This window comes from Pleurodeles waltl, chromosome 9 (assembly GCF_031143425.1).
Source record: "Pleurodeles waltl isolate 20211129_DDA chromosome 9, aPleWal1.hap1.20221129, whole genome shotgun sequence".
Lineage (NCBI taxonomy): Eukaryota > Metazoa > Chordata > Amphibia > Caudata > Salamandridae > Pleurodeles > Pleurodeles waltl.
In genome coordinates, this window is record NC_090448.1 from 23,191,543 (window position 1) to 23,212,344 (window position 20,802).

The following is a 20,802-nucleotide window of genomic DNA, read 5'->3' on the forward strand; positions in this document are numbered from 1 at the left end:
GGAAAAAGCCTCCCGGGATTATTTTTGTGCAGGAAGCTGCCCCTCCCTGCACCAACCTATCCTGTCGATAACAAAGACACCCTTGCGCCACAGTGCAAGGATGCCTGTGTTGGAGCTATGCAGACAAAACGGCGCCGGCGCAGTTGGAAGGGACAGAATGTGTCATATCACATACATACAGCGCATTCCAGTCCTTTCCTTTTGACACCGGGCAGCGCACCAAGATGACTTGCTGCAAAGCCCTGTGCCTAAATTTCATAAATATGGCCCTTAGATCCTAACCTAACTATAATACCACTTCAACTTCTCAATCAAATGTTACTCTATTAAAATTAGGGCAACTGAGAAAATGGGTAAGGTTGAGTAAACAGATGTGGGAAGGAGTTGCTGTTTTTATGCACCTTGAAAAATAATTTGGTCTCAGATTACTAAAAATCCACACCTCCTCTTGCATTTTTAATTCGCTGGTTTCATGCCTTCAGTAGCATCTCAATGCCATTTACTTAAGCCTTAATTAAGCCCGCTATTCAGGTCAGGCTTTAAATTCAACATCTCCTATTCCAACAAAATGGTGTCCAGGAGTGCCTCCCTTTTGTCTTCAATACAAAAAGTTAGCACTCTAGTGGTGATGCTTCACACGATTATTAGGGAGTTTACCTGTCAGGCTGCTGGTGTTTCACTCTGCATGTCAAAATGTTTTACTGAAATGGATGAGAAAGGTATTTGAGAACTCATAGAAAATGTGCCTTATTTGAGCTTCCTAGTGCACGAACCATAATTTCAATATGAAAAAGGAACCCCGCATTTTGTTAATTTACTGCGGTAACCTCTATAGGAAGTTCCACTCACTAGTCCTCGGCGGACAGAAACAACCCTTGTAGGCTTATCACAGCTTTTATCATCTTTACTTTGGGCCATGCTGGACATTTTGTTGGTTTCATTTACAGCATTGTGCCAAACCAGCACAGAGTTCCTTTGAAGTTTACTTTGTTAAAAAGACATTTCTGTACTTTTCAATTCCTTATTTCTATACTTTGGAGGGGTCATTATCCAAACTGTACTTGACGTATACAGTAGAGGTGAAATTCATTGTGACAGTATTACAACTTGTACTGAACCTTGATAAAGTCCCACTTTGATGAAATGTGTGATGGCTCCCAGTTTTTGCTTATGAATTCACAACCAAGAGTCATGTGGTTCTTTGGACCAACTCACCAAATTAGCTCTTGGATTTTTGGACTTAATTTGGAACGACTTCTCATGTAAAACTAATTGATGACATGTTATGTGTGCTTCGGTATCACCTGTTTTGTTTTCCTTCAAGATTACACACTTTTACCATCAATACAGAATGTTAGTGCTCTAGTTGTTCATTAGAACTCAGTGGTGAAGCTGCAATTGATCACTAGTGACTTAACTGGCAGGATGCTGCTGGTGCTGAAAGTACATGTTTCAGTCTGCATGTCAGAATGTTTTATAGAGTGAGGAAGATATTTTGAGAACTCAGAAAATATTTCTTCATTTTAGCTTTTTAGAGCATTAACTGAGTAAAGTTCTGACTTTTTGCCAATTTTGACCTAATTCCATTCAACCCTTTTTCTGTTTTGGAGAGTAAAATGTCCTATGCGAATTAATATGTAAAATCACAATTTTGGGACCCCCTTTTTTCTTGGCACCTGCTTGACAGACCAGTTCAAAACTTTCCATTAAGGAGTCAAGATGGATTACCTTTTTGGGGAAAGTTGTGTGCAGAGTTGTAAACAGCACTAAAGGTATTAGCGAAACAAATAAATGCTCTTCCTATGGAAACCGTGACCTAACTATAACCACACAGTTGCGACTATACTTTGTGAGATAGATAGATAGATAGATAGATAGATAGATAGATAGATAGATAGATAGATAGATAGATAGATAGATAGATAGATAGATAGATTTGTTTCACATACATTTACATTTACTTTTTATTTCCTGGGAACATTACTATAGGATCTATAGGATAGTATTGGTCCACTGTGTAATGCTGGGAGGCAAAACATTAGTCATAGGCTGTTTATATACCATAAGCTGGTTTCTATGTGAAATGTCTGGTGAAGCTATTTTTCTCCAAATTATAATGTGTGGAAACATGTAGATGCAATGAGTTTACTGTACAATAGATTGGATGCATAGTTACGCTTTATATTATGAGATTATATGATTATGGTTCATTTTTCAAATAACCTTTTTAAATGGTGAAGATGTATGAATTGTGCATTGTATGGTAACATTACAAAGTGTGATTGACTCAAAAATGCAAATAATTGTTCAACTTATGTATATATAGGATTTCAGTATGATGACGATGGAGCTAGCTTCACCTGCCTGGGATGATGTCCTTTTAAAGTGAAAGTGCAGTGCTCTCAAGAGTTAGTGGAAGAGATTTTAACAATAATTAATCTTTCCTAAACATTTGTAGTAATTGCTCAAATGTGCCACATAGAAGAAAATCTGCAACATAGCGGTGACATGGGCATTAATTAAATGTGGGGCATACCCCTAACAATGCTATGGCAAGGCACCCCTGCCCCAGATATGATGCAAGTGGGAGTATAGGCAGTTTACATAGCACAGAGGGCAGCAATTATACCTGTCAATAATTAGTCTCAAACATTTTGTAAGAGTGATTTTGTGCATTGTGGGTGGGGGCCTGGGTGGGGGTTGTGATCTCTGAACTCCTCTTCCTACAGAAAGGTGGTGTTGTATCTTCTGCTTAGGTGTTGTGTGTTTATCATATGAATTGTGCTGAATCCTCATTCTGGCATCTTCCCTCACAGGTGGCTGTCAAGTCCATAGGCAAGGATAAGATCACGGACGAGCTGGATAAGGTGCACCTTCAGCGTGAGATTGAAATAACAGCGCTGCTCAAGCATGAGCACATTGTCCAGGTCTATGAAGGTAAGAAGGACCAAGGAAGGGGCTAACACTCCTGAACACCAGATCCGCAAACATGATGGGTTGTAGGAGAGAGGAAAGCTCACCTTCCTAAGGCCAGGGCAATAACCAAATGCTTATTCAAGTGATCAAGAACGGCAGAACGTAGGGCCACATGTACGAACACATTTTCCCATAGACACAAAATGGGTAAAACCGGTTGATACATCTGGCCCTTAATTCCCAAAATTGGGATGTGTAATTCGAGCCATTACAATGGAATTTACAAATTTCCAAATGAAATAATAAGAGAGCTTTGTGGGGTTTGTACGACTGAATATCGCCTGCCAGAACTTCTAGTACAGCAACATCGAAGACAGAATATCAAGGGACAAAATATCGAAAAGTAAGTGTAGATAGGGAAGTATAGATTTACTATTCTTCATTCCACATCTACGTGCCTTGAAGATGTATGTATTGCGTATGTGGTATATGTGGAGTTAGGTATAGGAAATCTAGATTTAGTAATCTGTTGATATTTGTTTTCCGATATTTTGTCCTCTATATTGTGTCCCATTGATATTCTGGGATCAATATTTAGGGTGTACACCGTTTGTGGGTGTTTCTGCATGGATCTGCCTACGGGGAGGCTCACCCTGACTAAGAGCCAGGAGCTGTAAAAAAAAATACCTGATTATTTTTTATTTTACAGCTGCTGGCTGAGCCAGCAGCAGATGCGGGGGGGTGGGACTGTGCCATGGGAGGGGGTAGAGGTGAGGAGCAGTGTAGTGTCTGCACCCTAAGTGCGCATGTGTGTTTGGCTGGGCATCTCTGCCCCATATTCAAATCCTAGCTCCTCTCCTTTCTGTTTCCAGGTCTTTTCCTCTCCTTTCTTCTGTGATGAAGCGCTGGTTCATGGTTCTCTTGTACTTTATTGATTAATTTTACTGCATGTTGCAATAGAACATACTTTGTCAAAAGGGCTCTAAAATGAATCAGGTTAAATTGTGTGTCAATAGGGATGAGTGATTGAAGTCGTTGCCTACATCCCTAGTTTTACACATAAAACCCAACACACAGAAAGCAGGTTTAGCACATTATAATGAATGCCAGCTAATGAGGATAAAATGAGAAAAGAAACAGCAAAAAAATAAATCACATTAAAAAGTCCACATTCAATCTTGCCAAAGTGGTGTATTACAGGTGGAATTACATAATGTCTCAGAAGCTTGGTATTCTGTGGTGTTTGCATTTAAAGAATAAGGCTTTGGCACTGTGGTCTTTTTATACCAGTGAAAATTCACCTTCAGTTCTTGTTCAGGGCCAGGTCACTTTTGCTGGGAGGATCCTTCTGTGGCATGGCTTGGTTTTCTACTATAGTGGCAATGAGAAGGTCAGTGCTTAATTTGAGCCGGTGGTTTCTGGTGCTCCATGCCAGCACTTAATTGTCTACACTGGCCCTTGTGACAGTCTGCCAGAGGGTGCCGCTGTTTGTCTAATTTAGAGATGAGCACAACAACTGTTGTTTAATTCAATATACATTTAAAATGACAAACACCCGATGCCCAAGCCGCTCATAGCTTTGGGGGGCTGGAATAGTCTGAATTATCACGGAAGGGCGAGGGTTAGTAGTTGTGTTGGCTCTGTCACTGGCTGGTGCAAGCAGCAGTGGCCTGACAAGGGAACCGGCACTTATTTTTTTTTAACAAATTAAGCACTGGAGAAGGTAAAACAAGGATGGACAGGAACGTCTATAGTATAATCAGCAGTGGTCAGTGATGGTGACGAGATTATCAGCAATCTGGGCAAAGTAATATTTGAGGCACTGCTCCCAAATGCTAAAAACAACTTTCTGACTGTAATCTGGTGCGACCACCAGCTGCCGATCCAAGCATATGTCGACATTTGGAGGACCATACATACTTCATTACTTTTTTTATTTAGCGAAGCCAAGGCTTGCCCTGTATCAAGCCGCAGTTGATAGAAACACAGATGGAGATACATGCAGATACTTACAGTAGGGGTGGGATGGGGGTACAATAAAATCACAAAAAAAAATGGCACTTACCTCATGGCGTCTTTCTCTCTTCTCATCGTCTCTCCTGGAAGCTCCAAAGTGGGACCCAGGAACTGCACTAACCAATCCTGGTGCTGCTCTCATGCTGTTAAACAACATGAGAGAAGCGTCAGGATTGGAGGGAGCAGCCTCTCTCATCACTATAGGGAGCTCTGGAGGCCTGGGCTTTCTCTAACCCAGCTGTCTTAAGACAGCTGGGTTAGAGAAGTTTAAAGTGTGCATGTCAGGCTGGCCGTCGAAATATGGCTGGCCAAAAAGGCATGCGCACTTTAAACTAATGTGCAGAGCTCCCTGCTGCCACTCAGCAGCAATTGACCCACCCCTTCCTGACACTCGGTTCAGGACTGGGTGCTGAAAAATAAAATAGTAATAAATAAACTTTATTACCATTTTATTTTTCAGTTCTGGAGAATTTTTTTTAGCAGGCGATGCTTCTCCGCTCTCGAGGAGGGGCCGCCCCTGGATACATGGACCCTAAAAAACAGGATTAGCCTCTCCATAAGCTGCCCTTGGCAATGCTCTTCTGCTCAACATGCTGCAGATACCAAAAGTGGACATCGCCCTCTTCTTGCGTCTCTGACAGGGCTATCTATCGAATGAGGAAATACTTAAAACAGCGTTTATCACGTGTAAACCTCTCCCATGTGACTAATCCCTGTGATCTGATGCGAAACCTGAAAATCTCAGGCGATGTGACGATGCTGAGGTGTAAATTTCTAACACTTATGAAAGCTCCTTGTTTCAGACAGAAAGCTACTTTCATTTGAACTTCTGCCATCTCTCAGTCTTTTGAAATGGTGTCTGGGCAACCTTTGCTTACTCTCTTCAACCGTTTGGCAGGTTGCCCTTGTAAATCTGTTTTCTGATTTCTCTAGGTATTGCAATACTTTGGTGCTCTTTGTTGTGAAACTAACCTGGATTTTGTTAGCGCTTAGAAAGCTGTCTCAACCCTACCCAGTTCCATGTACCATGATGGCTGGCCTCACCCTGTATGCATATTATTGTCTTTTTACTATGTCCAGTGTGTTGTAAAACACCCAACAACACTTCTGTTGTATGTTTCTCAGGGCATCCAAAACTACCATAAACAGAACCTAAAGGATAAGTCCTGGCTGGAGCCAACAGGCATCAAGGAAACATAAGAAAGGGACTGGAGGGAGTCCTGGGGGTGGATCCGTGAGGGGGAGCAGGAGACCAGAGATGCACTTACACTTTTCTAGGTACTGATGGAAAAGTCTTAAGGAGCTCTCAGAAGACTGCGATGAACCGTGGAGTCCTGAAGCTCTGTCACAGAGCACTCCTGTTGAGGAGGGGACAGGTATCTTGCACCAGGTGTCATCTCAAGTTGTCTCTGTATCATCCAAGCTGAAGGACCTCAAAGAAGATGGTCCCTTCAGTACTGGGACTGATTGTGTGTAAGAGCCCTGACAAGTTTCACAGGTCCATGTGTCATGTGCTGCTCCATTCCAGTTTACTTCTTTCAATTCTGGGACTTGTAGTCTTGTTTTTTCCATTATAAAAGCCTTGAATGCCCCGCACAATGCTTAATCACACCTTCTTCTCTGCTCTACAGTGTTCGAGAACAAGGACAAAATTATAATAATCATGGAGTACGCCAGCAACGGAGAGCTCTACGACTACGTGAACAACCGGCATCTGATCTCGGAGAACGAGGCGCGGGGCTTCTTCCGACAGATCGTCTCCGCAGTGCACTACTGTCACAAGGTAGGACAATGGAACAGACCAGGGAAACATGACTGTTGTTTTGGGCTGGGATTGTGTAGTTTTTTAAAACAAGTACTGACAATAGGTGAGACAGTACAAAGTATTCTTATCAAATTCCAGAAATATCCTCTCCATCTTCGGCTTCTGCTTGCTTCCACCTTTGTAATCAATTAATCTTTATTGTTGTCAGTATGTTGTAACACACTGAAATAGTCTCAGAACGTTGGGTCCAAGACATTGTGAGCACAGTAGGCATACTTCTCAAAGATGGTTCCCAAAATATTAAGAAATGAGGCCATGGTGAGGGTAAATGTGCAGACTGCATCTTAAAAATAGAAGTTAGTACTGGTTTCCTTACAAACATACTGCAGAAAAAGGAAATATATTGTAGGTTTATATTTCACTGCTACCTTTAATAGCATTAGGTTGCTAAACCTGGCAGGGGTCATTGTGCGTAGGGTGGGGACGCCACATTTACGTGCCTAAGGATCCCCCAACCTCTTCCCACCCAGTTTAAGGCCACCTGCAAAATAGGGAAACTTACACTAGCCTGGCAAAAGTTGTGTTGGCACAGTTGGAACTCTTTCGGAAAAACTGTACTGCTGGCCACCATGTCCTGGATGCTGATCATCATTTTAGTTTTTCAAAAACAAACTCCCAAAGCATCTGTTCCATTCTGAAATACAAACAAATTGATGGCCCCGCAACACAGAGATTTATCCCTGCGTATTGGGGGTTATTCATAATTTTTCTAGCCCGGTTCTGTTTTGCCTCCCTCATGGTGCTCACAGCCAGGGGACCATGCCTTGAGAGGCCCCTCCCACAGAGGGCGGGTATTCTGACACATGATCCTGGCCTTCCTGTGGTAGTTGGGCCTTGAGCTCATAGGATTACAACAGAAGAGCCATCAGAGGCTCTGCCATAAAGAATCTGCCAGTCAAGGAGGTACCTATGGCTTTGGTTTCAAAGGTAATTCATCTGCGTAGAACTTCCAATATTGGGGTCTTGTGATACACTACACATTGGCAGCTGTAAGAAGGGTGAACTTCATTCAAACACCACCATTTGTCAGCTCTTTGGTCTGCCTTCCATCAGCTTGTCACTTCATCCCAAAGCTTTACATAGCGCTCCCTTCCTCTGTAGCAGGTTTCACACTATTTAAATCCTGTCTGCACATATATGTTATAGGATCAGCACTGTTGCACCATATGTTGGGGCACACTTTGGGGCACATTATAACATTGGCGGTAAGTGCCACCTACTGCCGCGGCGACGGCCCCCAAAAGACCGTCACCGTAGCTAACATCCGTCTGCCAAATTATGACCACAGCTGGATTTCCACCACAAGGAGGTCAGAAATCCGGCTGTGGCCATACTGGCAGATGGTGTTAAGGTGGCGCTGCTACCATCAGCAGCGCCACGTCAGTAGACCGCTGCCAGTCGTATTATGAAAAATAATACAGGCTGGCCGTGTTCTGCTGGCGTGACAGGGAAGGATTTCCCTGTCACTTGTAGGGCCTACTGCCATGGTTTCGTAACGCCATGAAAACCATGGCGGTAGGCAGGGTCAAAATGCCTGTGGCGGTACATTAGTTCCCGCCGGTCTGGAGATTCTTATCTCCAGCCTGGCCGCTGCTACCGCCAATGCGGTCAGTGTGGTATATTGGCTGGTTGGCTTTGCCCAACCCGCCAATGTCATAATGTGGCGGTATGTACCACCAGCCTGTTGGCGGTACTACTGCCACATTATCACCAACAACCAGGGTCATAATGACCGCCTTTATTGTTTTTTCATGGTTTCATTATCAACCACTTTGTTTAACTGTACCTTGAGTTAGATTCCAATGGGACACTCTAGTCTAAAATAAATATCTTTCTTTTTGCCAGAAGGATAGATTGATTCCTTTTGAATTAATCTCCGAACGTTTTGCACAGAAGTGTATTTCAAAAAAAGGAAAGCTGGAACAAATCCCTCAGAGTCCTGCCACCATCTCCAAGAGCTGTATAGCTCCCAAAAGCAAGAAGAGGCGTTGAGGAGGTGCTCTTGTGAGTACAAAAGATGTGCAGAAATGTCACAGCTGGATGTGGGTGGCTTAAGTGACAATTCTGGATGCTAAAACACAAACACAGAGTGTTTAACTTCCAGCTACAGGAAAAAGGGTCAACTTGACCTCAATCATGCTAACAGAAGTCATAAAACTTTGCAATGGGTGCAGTTCTCCGACTTCTTGGGGGAGGGAACGGCTTTCACATCCCTATACAGGCACAATTGTTGTTGCTAGATCACTGTCAGGGCTTCACTGGTGAAACATGGGACACCTTGAAGTTTCCATAAACTATTTGCTGTGCTTAGCTAACCTGTGACACTGTGCACATTTTAGGGGTTCAATAACCCAGTCATTTGTAGAGCGCAGCACTGTCACCCCTGGGGGTGTCTGGGCGCTGGGGTGCGAGGTCTCCGTCCAAAAGCCAGGTCTTGAGTTTCTTCACCTTAACAAACTCTTAACCCTGATTCCTGAACTGTAACACATCCTGGTAAACACATCTTACCTTCACATGTTGGCCACTCCCACATTATGCTGCTATGAAAAGTATGTGCTCAGAAGATGGCCAAGACCAATGTTTCCATCAGATGCACTTCAAAGGGCGCCTCCTTGCCCTAATTCTATGTAGCTTTTTAAACCTACTCCCCCCTCCCCACGCCTCAGGTTTGTACTGTTCACCGCAGAAGGAATGTTCATCGATGAACAGACAGTTTATTTTGTTTGTAATCAATCCCTTTGAAACACATGTTTCTAGGTTAAGGGAGTAGATTTAATAAAACAAAGATGTTGTGAATAAGTTTCTCGTCTTTGAGTTTGGGGGGTAGGAACCTTCCTGTCCAGAATCCGGGTGCCTGGAGTGAGTGTTAATCCTTTCAAGGCGTCCACTGGCTTTGGGCCGTGTTTATGGAGTTAATTTGGAGCAGGGGTTCAGTGACATGGATTATTATACGTGTTATCTCTATAAATCTCCTGGCTGTGCTGCCCCACTCTCTTCATTTCAGATGCCCCCCTATCTCTTCCAGGATTCAGGACTTGCTGATCATGGATAACAATAGCTTGTCTCTTTTATATAGCTCTTTGCACTACCCCTCTGCCACTCTATGCACTATAAATAATAAGATTTATCAGTGTCCTATTAATAGACCTCAGTTTTCTGTCCTCAAGATGAGTTGACTTTTCCTGCATTCAAACTTGTGACTTACTATCCCAGCACGTGTCAGCAGCGAGTATTTAACTCAGTGAACCATCTTACCTGGGCAACAGGTAAAGTTTCAGTTACACCTCAGAAGCAACTCTAACTGGCCCTCAAACAGACGGTGCAAAAACATTGTGCAGTTTCTTTCCGATTCTAAATTTAATGCAGGAAGACTGCGGGAGCTATACTCATGTCTTGTGCCCCCTTCCCACACCCCAGAGGCGTTTTCCGGTATGGGCAAAGTGTGCTCTGGCCCAGGGCCCAGCCTTTCAGGAGGCCCCCTAGAGCCAGCTCTGTTCTGCAGGGTTTTATCCCAGTGATCTTGAATAATTCTTAAACAGATTGTTCAAATATTGTTTTCCTTGAATTTAAATTTAATGTGTCTATTACAGACATTTGCAGAGAAATGTCGTGTTCATGTTTCATGCAACATCCATAAAAAAGTTTGTTTTAGATCAAAACAGGACCTCGCATATGAGAAACTGAAGAGTGTCACAGAGATTATTTGCAGCAATATTAGTGAGCTGCTGCTGTGCTACAATATTGAAAACACAGGTCACTGTCCCTGAATATTAGATGTAAACACATTTAGAATTTGGACCGGTGTCTGTGCAGTGTCAGTGACCTGGCCAAAGAGGGCGTGAGAGAGCTGAAACTGTATCATAGATTCAAAACTGTTTCAAACAGGCTCCCCAAAAAACGTTTGGCCCAGGGCCCCCAAAATCCTTAAAATGCCCCTGCCACTCCTTCCAGCATGCTTATTTACTGATTGGATTGAATCCGTGCCCAGGCGAGTTCACCAGGCATCTTGACTTCCAGGCTATAATCTAGGCTCTATCCATTATGATTCGCACCCCGTCTCCCCCTTCAGTCACGGACTCATGAATAAGGGTAAAACATGATCATTGAAAATTTCGGAAGTGCAGAACAATCTGATGCCAAGCTTGGAATCATTCTTCATACTGTACCATGGTGAATGGTTACCATCAGCCTCCTGTCGGAGTCTTCTATTCCTCTGGCCAGTGCAGGAATCGAAGGGGAATCCATTTTTCGATGGCTCTTGTCAAATACTCCTTGAGCAATTTTAACTGGTCACCCACACTTCTGAAGGCTTGGTTAGCACTCTCAGGACCAGCTGTTCTTGGAGGGACCTAGAATAGGCAGAAGATGGAGCAGATAGATCAGTTGTTCTCAGGGTTGTAAGGTGTCAAATATGCTGGATCTACTAGTCCTGGGAAATCACATAAAACCTTTAAAGTTGATCGCCTCATCCTGTTATTTGTGTGCCAGCACTTGGACGCCACAGTGGGTTTCAGCGCTTTATCAATATTCAAATGATAAACATCAGGGATCAAAGGATCTCCTCTTGCACTCATTCTTACCACTAGATATGTTTGTAAATGTCACTACAAGGACCTTGTACACCATGGTCCAAGTTCCTAAATTTCTTCCCAAAGAACCTCCTGTCACAAAACATAGAGATATTCTGATTTTCAAAGTCATTAATTGTTGTTCCCAAAACTTTGAAAACTTCACTCAGTGCATCCACACTCCACATCTGCCCTGTGCCAGTCCAAAACATACCCAAACCTCAATATGCAGTTTGTAGATTCTGGTCTCTCTGCCTACTGGAATCTCTGCTCTGGAACTCTCTTCTCGCCAGCCTGAGCTCAGTCGCATCACTTCCCTCGATGAAGGATGGTCTCCAATGGCAACTCCTTCTATAAGAACTGCACTAACAATCAAGACATACTATACGATACTAGACGTATTGGGAGAGCTCATGGTGACCCGTGGGCATCCCAGCACTGGTGAAGCGACACTGTCTATGAACATTACTCCGTCTGGTGTTAGTTCTTGAATAGCCAACTTTTGAGTAGTGTTTGGAAGGATAGTTTGTTGCCCACTTTTCGCATAGCTAGGGGAATTACATACATTAAAACTAAAGGAGCGTCCTCCATTTCTTGCTCTTTTAATAGGAGGTACCCGGGTCCCCTTGTACATTGGAGGATCTTAGGACCCTCTTGGGAATGTAGGGGGCAATGAGCAGATGAGAGATGGGTGGTTCTTGCATACAGAGGGCTCTATGTGCAATGCATAACACCTTGAATTTGATTCTTTGGTCAACTGGGAGCCAACGCAGGTCTTCCAGACCTTGTCTAACTGAGGTGTGTCTAGGAATCTTTAACAGGGTTCGGGCTTCTGCATTCTGCACAAGATGTAATTTGCTGATAACTGCTTAGGGGGCACCCAGGTAGAGCGAGTTGTCATAGCCACATCATGACATCGTGTCCCACTTCCTACTCCGAACTTGCTAGAGGAAATAAGAGTAAATGATAAATACATGTTCTGTCTTGTTCCTGTTCCTGCTTGTCGTTCACCCTAGTTATTTCCTTCTCGATTTGTTACCCACCTAAAGCTGAAACTGACCTAGGCACAGTTAACTTGTTGCGGTGTACATCATTATTTGTTCAAATGATGGTGACTTTTATTAAGGCATGGAGGAGTTCGCAGAGTCCTGCTACAAGGAACTCTGCGAAGTGCCGAAAAACTCTGCCGAGCAAGGTGGAGTTCCTTGAACGGTGGAGTTCGGGTAAGGTTCGCTCTTCGCACTGATTTTCAGCGTGAGACTTTCTCCCATGCTGTAAAATTAGTTGAAACAGCGTCATGCAGAGTGCCAGAAGTGCTAACTTCTTTTCGTCGCTCAAGTACATTTTCCACTTGAGCGGCAGCTTCCGCAACATGAGCAGCAGCTTTTTCAGCGTGAATGGTCGCAGCCTACTGTGACCATTCGCGTTCAGAAATTGCACTCCCTATCTTAGCGATTTCTCTTGCTCGCGCTCACCAACTTAACTTTGGCGAGCAAGAGAAAAAACTCTGCTCCGCGTCACTTTGTGGAGTTGTTTGGAACTTCGCGCAAAGTGTGGAGTGGGGAAAACTCTGCGAACTCCGCAGGAGGAGCGGAATTCTTCACCCATCCCTACTTTTAATATGAATAACAAAATAATTGATAATGTTAACAACAGTTTATGTGCTTCGTTTTCTCAATCCTACATATGACCTTCAAGCATGTACGCATAGAAAAAGATAACAGTGGTAATCCTCTTGTTTAGGGGGCTGTAACCCAGGAAAATGCTTCAAATGTTGAGGCATTTTTTTGTACTGAACGTGCCAGGGAGAAAAAGGGGCAGTAAAATGGAAAAGATGGAGTCTCATTGGCCAGAAAGCCATAATTGAACATTCCTGGGGCTTGTCTGTTTCTTTCAATGTCAGATGTGTGGGTGTACAGCCAGGTTCTCCTATTCTATACCTTTCATGCTTCACGCCTTCCCCAGTCACGTGGGATCTGCCACCTTGGCCAACAGCATCTTATCAGGTTTCCTATATACAGTTTCCTACAATCTTCTTTAACTTATAGGTATTCATTTTGGGCAAAATGAGAAGAAATTAGCTAATGAAAAATGGCCTGATTTAGACGTTGGCAGATAAGTTACTCTATCACCACGGAGGCAGATATCCCATCTGCCAAAATCTAAACCCCATAGGAAATAATAAAATTTAGATTTCAGCGAACGGGATATCCGTAACGGTCATGACGAAGTAACCTGTCTGCCAATATCTAAATTGGGCCCTTTTTCCTTTGCGTTTCACACGAGAACAGCTGGATTTCCTGCATCGTGCTTGGTTCAAGGGCTGCAAAAAGCACATCGTGGAGAGCACGAATAACCTTCTCTCTCCATTGAACCTGAAATTTAACATGACTGGGTGGAGTTTTTGAGATTTCTGGTGGAGTCTTTGCCCTGACCGTAACTGGCAGCCATTTAGGGGGTAATTTTGACCCCGGCGGGCGGCGGTCGCGGCCCGCCTGGAGGGAACCGCCATATGGCCGCTCCGCGGTCGAAAGACCGCGGAGGCCATTCTGGCTTTCCCGCTGGGCTGGCGGGCGACCGCCAGAAGGCCGCCCGCCAGCCCAGCGGGAAACCCCTCCCCACGAGGAAGCCGGCTCCGAATGGAGCCAGCGGAGTGGGCATGTGCGACGGGTGCAGTTTACACCCGTCGCGTATTTCAGTGTCTGCTAGGCAGACACTGAAATACACAGTAGGGCCCTCTTATGGGGGCCCCTGCCGTGCCCATGCCATTGGCATGGGCACGGCAGGGGCCCCCAAGGGCCCCGCGGCACCCCCTACCGCCATCCTGTTCCTGGCGGCCGAACCGCCAGGAACAGGATGGCGGTAGGGGGTGTCAGAATCCCCCATGGCGGCGCAGCAAGCTGCGCCGCCATGGGGGATTCCAAGGGAAGTGGTAAACCGGCGGGAGACTGCCGGTTTACCCTTTCTGGCCGCGGCACAACCGCCGCGGTCAGAATGCCCTTTGGAGCACCGCCGGTCTGTCGGCGGTGCTCCCGTGGCCGGTGACCCTGGCGGTCACCGGCCGCCAGGGTCTGAATCAGGCCCTTAGGGCCTGATTCAGACCTTGGCGGACGGCGGAGGCCGTCCGCCAAGGTTCCGCCGCCGAATGACCGCACCGCGGTCAAAAGACCGCGGCGGCCATTCAGACATTTCCGCTGGGCCGGCGGGCGCTCTCCAAAAGAGCACCCGCCGGCCCAGCAGAAATGCCCCTGCAACGAGGACGCCGGCTCAGAATTGAGCCGGCGTAGTTGCAGGGGTGCGACGGGTGCAGTTGCACCCGTCGCGTATTTCAGTGTCTGCAAAGCAGACACTGAAATACTCTGCGGGGCCCTCTTACGGGGGCCCCTGCAGTGCCCATGCCATTGGCATGGGCACTGCAGGGGCCCCCAGGCGCCCCGCGGCACCCCCTACCGCCATCCTGTTCATGGTGGGTTTCCCGCCATGAACAGGATGGCGGTAGGGGGTGTCTGAATCCCCATGGCGGCAGAGCGCGCTCCGCCGCCATGGAGGATTCATTGGGGCAGCGGTAAACCGGCGGGAGACCGCCGGTTTACCCTTTCTGACCGCGGCTGAACCGCCGCGGTCAGAATGCCCTCGGGAGCACCGCCAGCCTGTTGGCGGTGCTCCCGTGGTCGGTGACCCTGGCGGTCACCGGCCGCCAGGGTCAGAATGACCCCCTTAGTCTCTAAAGGTCTTGTCATTTTCCTTGTTTACTGAGTAGTTAAAGAAACTTTACAAGCTTTCAGTACAACGCTCCTGAACATACGTCTGAAGACATACGGGTCTCCTCTTGGTCAGAAATGACAAAACATTGATGTTTGTGCCAGGTCTGGATAAATATCCAGTAATACACATCTTGGAAATTGTGCTGATCCGTGGTTGGCCATGTTTAAACCATGGAGACCATGTTTTCTCTGTAGACACAAAAACTGGCAAACATTCGCTACCAGTGAAGTCAGTCACAAGCCCATCTGAATGATCTCCCAGAGAGAAGCTTACAGTCGGCTTTGTTTTAGGAAGCCAGAAGCCCAGTCCATATCTCACTGTACAAGACTTCTTCGCCGAGCACCGAGCCTTTCCACATACATGACGTCGCACCGCGTGCCTTTGAAAGTAAACTGTCCCCTTCCTGAAATAGACTTGTGTTCGTGGTTCCTTCCGCAGCAGCATCTCCTGGATGCCAGTACATAAATACAGTGTACAGTGTGCCTGTGTTTATTGTTGACACGGTCTCCATGGAGACACCGTGCGGGACACATCCTCTCTGACGCCCTGATGAATGTCTATCAAATGAACTGGCACAAACAGCTGCAAACTGTGGACTTCTCAAGACCTCTGATACATACAACAGAGCGGAGGAGTTTGCTCTTTGGAGCGATAAAGTTATAGCAACCTTGGTGCACCCTGTGGGGCTGCAGAAGATATTTAATTCAACCACACAGTCCTCTTTATGCAGCCAGGATCTGGAACAAGGGGCCACATATACGAAAGTTTGAAATAGCTAGTTCCTAATTGCGATTTTCTGGGAATCGAAATTAGGAAATCGCTATTTTAAATTTATGTTACTCTTGTGAGTTTCATTTGCGATTCCAGTGGCAAATAGACTTACCTCAAGAACTTTAGGGCCAGATGTAGGAAAGGTTTTACGCCTCGCAAACAGCGAAAATCGCTGTTTGCGAGGCGCAAAACCTGCATCGCGATGCCCATTCCCATTTTGCGAGTCGGTAACTTGGTTACTGACTCGCAAAATGGGACTGCGAGTTGCAAATAGGAAGGGGTGTTCCTCTTCCTATTTGCGAGTCGCATCGCGATGTAGGATTGCTTTGTGACTGCGAACGCGGTCGCAAAGCAATCGCAGTTATCACCAGTGTCGCACTGGTGGTAACCCATTCGCAAAGGGGAAGAGGTGGGCCTTTGCGACCCGCTTGCGACTCGCAGATGGTGTCAGGGACACCATCCTGCATCCGGCACTGCAACTCGCAATTTGCGAGTCGCAATGCCGGAATTTCGTACATCTGGCCCTTAATGAGGTAGGACTCGGTTTGCGACCCATTGGGAATCGCAAAAATCAAAGGGGTGGTGGCCTGCTGGGGTCAGTAGACCACAATTCCTGTGATTGCTTTTAAACAAAGCAACTTATTTTTCCAAAATGCTGCCCGTTTTCCTTAAAGGAAAACGTGATGCGTTTAAAAAAAAAAAGATACTTTTTTTTTCATTTGTTAGTAGTAGCCGCTGGTCTGTGAGGCCACTGCATGCTCTCAAAAATGCTTTAACAAACATTCACAAAGGGGAAGGGAGTCCCTTCGGGACCCCTAGCCAATTTGCAAATGGGTTACCACCAATTTGAAATTGGTGGTAAAATGCGAATGTTTTGCGACTGCATTTCATTTGCAAAACATTCATTCATACCACTACGATTCGGTATTAGGAAGGGACGGCCTAAACATGCCCCTATCTAATAACAAATCGCAAACCCAAATTGCGATTCAATAGCAGGTTAGTGAATCACTATTTGGGTTTGGTATGTGTCAAAATTGCTTTTTGTGTTCACAATATTGGTCCGTCTGCGACCTCAAAATGGCCTTGTACATATGGCCGAAGGTCCTGACTCAATCAGCACCGCCCCAACCCTTCTCCATTATAGACAACACTGAAACTCACCTCTTTAAAATACCATCACAATGGCGCCCGCTGCATATGCCAAGGTGGGGATGTGTGGGGGAGTGGCGGGGGAAACAACATTATTTAAAAATAAAGAAAACACTTACTGTTTCCATTGCGCCACTGTCTCACGCCGCCACAGGCCGTCTCGCTGGAACACCAGCACAGGCGCTTCAGCAATCCTAGCGCTGCTTACATGCTAAACATAGCATGTAAGCAGTGTCAGGATTGGTCTGAGCTGCTTGGAGTGCTACTCAGACATAAGCCTGGGGTCTGTGCTGTTTCTCCAGCCCTGCTCTGTAGACAGCCGGGCTGGAGAAACTTAAGTGCGCATATCTGTTTGGCGAGACTCAGATGGCCAGCCAAACACACATGCGCACTTAGTGCACTTTCCCCTCCTCCCACTCCCTCTCACCTCCTGTGGCCCAGCCCTGGCCCTCCCTTTACACTCTGCTTGCTGAGCCAGCAGATGAAAAATGATGAAAAATAAAACAATAGCAAGCTATCATTTTATTTTCCATCTACTGGCTCAGCCAGGAGGGCAATGCTCCTTCTACAATGCGGAGGAACCCCCAGTGTAACTTAATTTCACCAAATGAGTGCGCTAGACAACATTACATACACGCTGGCCTGTGACTGCATCACACTTTGTCAGATTTATGTCTATGACTCCATTAAATGTCTGCTGGTAGTGTACATCGCGCACCCAGTCGTTCCTGACCGTGTCACAGTCTCTAAGCAATTGGTTACTGTTCGAGGTTTCATCAAACAAATGTGAGTAGAAGAGGATGTGACATCACACACCTTTGATTCCATTGCAGAAGGTGACAGAACATCACTTGTGACAGTGATGAAAAGCCACTTTGGGGCAGACTTAAGAGCCCCTAGCGCCTCCTTACGCCACATTAGCGTCATTTTTTTAACGCTAATGTAGCCCAACGAGGCCAAAATCCCGCACCCCATTAGGGGGGACCAAAAAATGATACAAAGAAATCTAAAAGATTTCTTTGCATCATTTTTTTGGCACTTTTAACGCCTGCTCAGAGGTGTTAATAGGAGGCACATCATTGTTTACAATGGGCTTCAATGGGCTTTGCAGGATTAGCGTCAACATTTTTAAAGCTAATCCTGCAAAGCTCTGGACTAGCATAGAAAATGTTGACACTAGTTCCCCTAACTGCCGCCTTGGTGCGCCGTATCTTAGATACGGCACACACATGGTGGTGTTAGGGGGCGCTAAGGGGCGGCTCTGCACTGGGTGCAGCGCCACTTTTCTTAAATCAGTCGCTTTCTTTAATAGAAATTATCATTATTAATCATGCGGAGTGCAGGAAGTGGTTTCACCTGACAGTGATGACAAGTCATTGAGGATTTTTTAAATAACCATCATGAAATGTGTTTTCAAATAGAATCAAGTTTATAACAGCAGAGGAAGTGACGTCCTCACGGCATTGAAGGATGTAGTGTACATTACCTTTGACCGCGATAACAAGCCAGTTTATTTGTGGTTAACCAACCTTATGCACTTATTCAATATTAAGATTTCACCAATTTCATAGAAACTGAGGAAGAGGCTGAACCATGATAGCAGTGCAGGAAGTGACATCACATGTGGCTTGGCAATAATGATGAGCCATACTCTATTTTCAGTTATTTTTATGCAATTGTCCCTGTGAAGACTTCACCAATCAAGTAAGGGAGGTCACCCACCCCTTGATTGAGCACTAGATAGAAGGCTGCAAGGCAGGCTCAGATACACTGCACTAGGCAAGTCGATGACTGGGCAGCTTTTACATGACGTCTCTTCGAAGGTCGAAGTTCATTCTTCCATGACCAGTTTCTAGAATGGGGCAAGTTGAAGAATATGGAGCAGCCTTGAGTTTTCTTGCAGAAACAATGGTCTCTCAGCATCACAGTATAATTTTAGGTACGCTGGGAGATGGTGTCACTTGGGCGGTCCCACTGCATAGAATGGCGGTGCTGGATGCCCCGTTAGGCAGGGACAGCTTAAGGATTTTAGGGACAGGGCCAAATGTATTTAGGGGGCCCCCTTCAGAACAGTTTTTAATTTATGATCCAATTTCAGCTCTCTCATGCCCTCTTTGTCCAGGTCACTGACAGTGACAGATGCACTGGTCCAAATTCTAAATGTGTTTACATCTAATATTCAGGGATAGTGATGTGTGTTTTCAATACTGTAACACAGCAGCAGCTCACTAATATTACTGCAAACAATCTATGTGACCCCCTCTCAAGTCCCATTTGTGAAGCCCTTTTTTGATCTAAAAGAAACCTGTTTAATGGATGTTGCATGAAATATAAACACAACATGTCTGTCTGTAAAATGTCTGTAATAGACTCTCACACAACACACATATGAAAAATAAATTGAAGGAAAAAGGTATTTTTACAGCGCTGTTTAACAATTATTCAAGGTCATCAGGGCAGGACTCTGCAAAAGAGAGCTGGGTCCATCCCCCCTCCCCCCCCATCCCCACCTTCTTGAAAGGGGGGGACTGGGCCTGAGCCCACTTTACCCCTTAGTTTAAAAGTTTCTGTCATTAAGACTTTATTTCTACCCTCGAGGGGCAGGCAGTGGGGCCCAGACCCCTCCTGACCTCTCCCCCCTCATGTTCTCATATTATAAGTTTCTGCAGTTTAGGACCTCTCCTCCCCCGACTGCCTGTGCTCACTGTGGGGTTAGAGGAGCAGGCCCCTGCAGGCAGGACATGTTTGATTCATACAACTCACCACCCTGAAGTCCGCTAAAGTGGGATCCAATGAAACAAGGAGCCTAGTTTCTTCGGATGCCCACTCTGGCAGCAGCATTTGGTTGATGCCCTGTACAGATGCCAAGGGCACAGGACTCGTGGCATCTCCTTTTTATAATGGTAGTATGCACTTTTCACCTGGTGAGGTGCTCATTATCGGCCACAAATGCCCCACGCAGGTCAAAATATAGCAAAGGGATTGCTAAAACTATAACAGTGCTTTTTCTGTTCGCAGAAGGGAGTGGTGCACAGAGACCTGAAGCTGGAGAACATTCTGCTGGATGCAAACCTGCAGGTGAAGGTGAGCGCCTCTTCAAGTCAATGTGGACTAATCGGGCAGCACTTAGAAGGGGTTGGAGGGGATGGAGTGCGCTAGGCTGAGCTCTCTACCATCATAAGGTGTGTCAATATATGATGAGAAAACATCTTAAATGTATTTTTACTGTAGAAATACATTGCTTGTGAGATGGGATAGGACCTGGAAAACATCCATAAATACGCTTTCAATTTATTGCATAACTATAATTTTAATATACACCTACAAACTTGGATATATCAGAATATCATTGATAAAAATATTTGTTTACAACTAATCGTTTTATTGGGTGGACATTTTATATTATTATTTCCAATGGAGCAATACGGTTATGAACATAATTTAGGACACAATATTTTTGCACCACAATATTTAGTCCACAGTTATCTGGTACTCTTCCACGTTGGCCTACGGTATTTAATGAAACACCCTGTCTCTCAAACATTGACCTTGCCCAATCTTCCTTTTACTGTCTCATTCAAGCTTAGTGACCAGAACTGGACAATGATCATCGAATTACCTACATCGTCAATATCTCAAACAGTAAAGTGCCTAGAAGTAATGCCGCCTGCAATATGTGTTTCGTAGAAGTATGGGGTGTGTGCCTGATTTAATCCAATAATGGAGGTTCTGCAGAACAAGTTCTGAATCAGTAAAACTGTGCTCCACCAATGGTGATAGATTAAAAAT

The 20,802-nt window shown here is 45.3% G+C and overlaps 1 protein-coding gene across 1 annotated transcript in view; it reads left to right on the plus strand.

Annotated features, from left to right (window-relative positions):
- Window positions 1-20,802, plus strand: part of LOC138258870 (NUAK family SNF1-like kinase 1) — a 133,111-nt gene that overhangs the window by 35,506 nt on the left and 76,803 nt on the right. Inside the window, exons 2-4 of the mRNA XM_069206167.1 lie at window positions 2,817-2,937; window positions 6,564-6,715; window positions 20,032-20,097. Of these exons, the coding sequence (XP_069062268.1) occupies window positions 2,817-2,937; window positions 6,564-6,715; window positions 20,032-20,097 (339 nt within the window). The remainder of the gene's footprint in view (window positions 1-2,816; window positions 2,938-6,563; window positions 6,716-20,031; window positions 20,098-20,802) is intronic.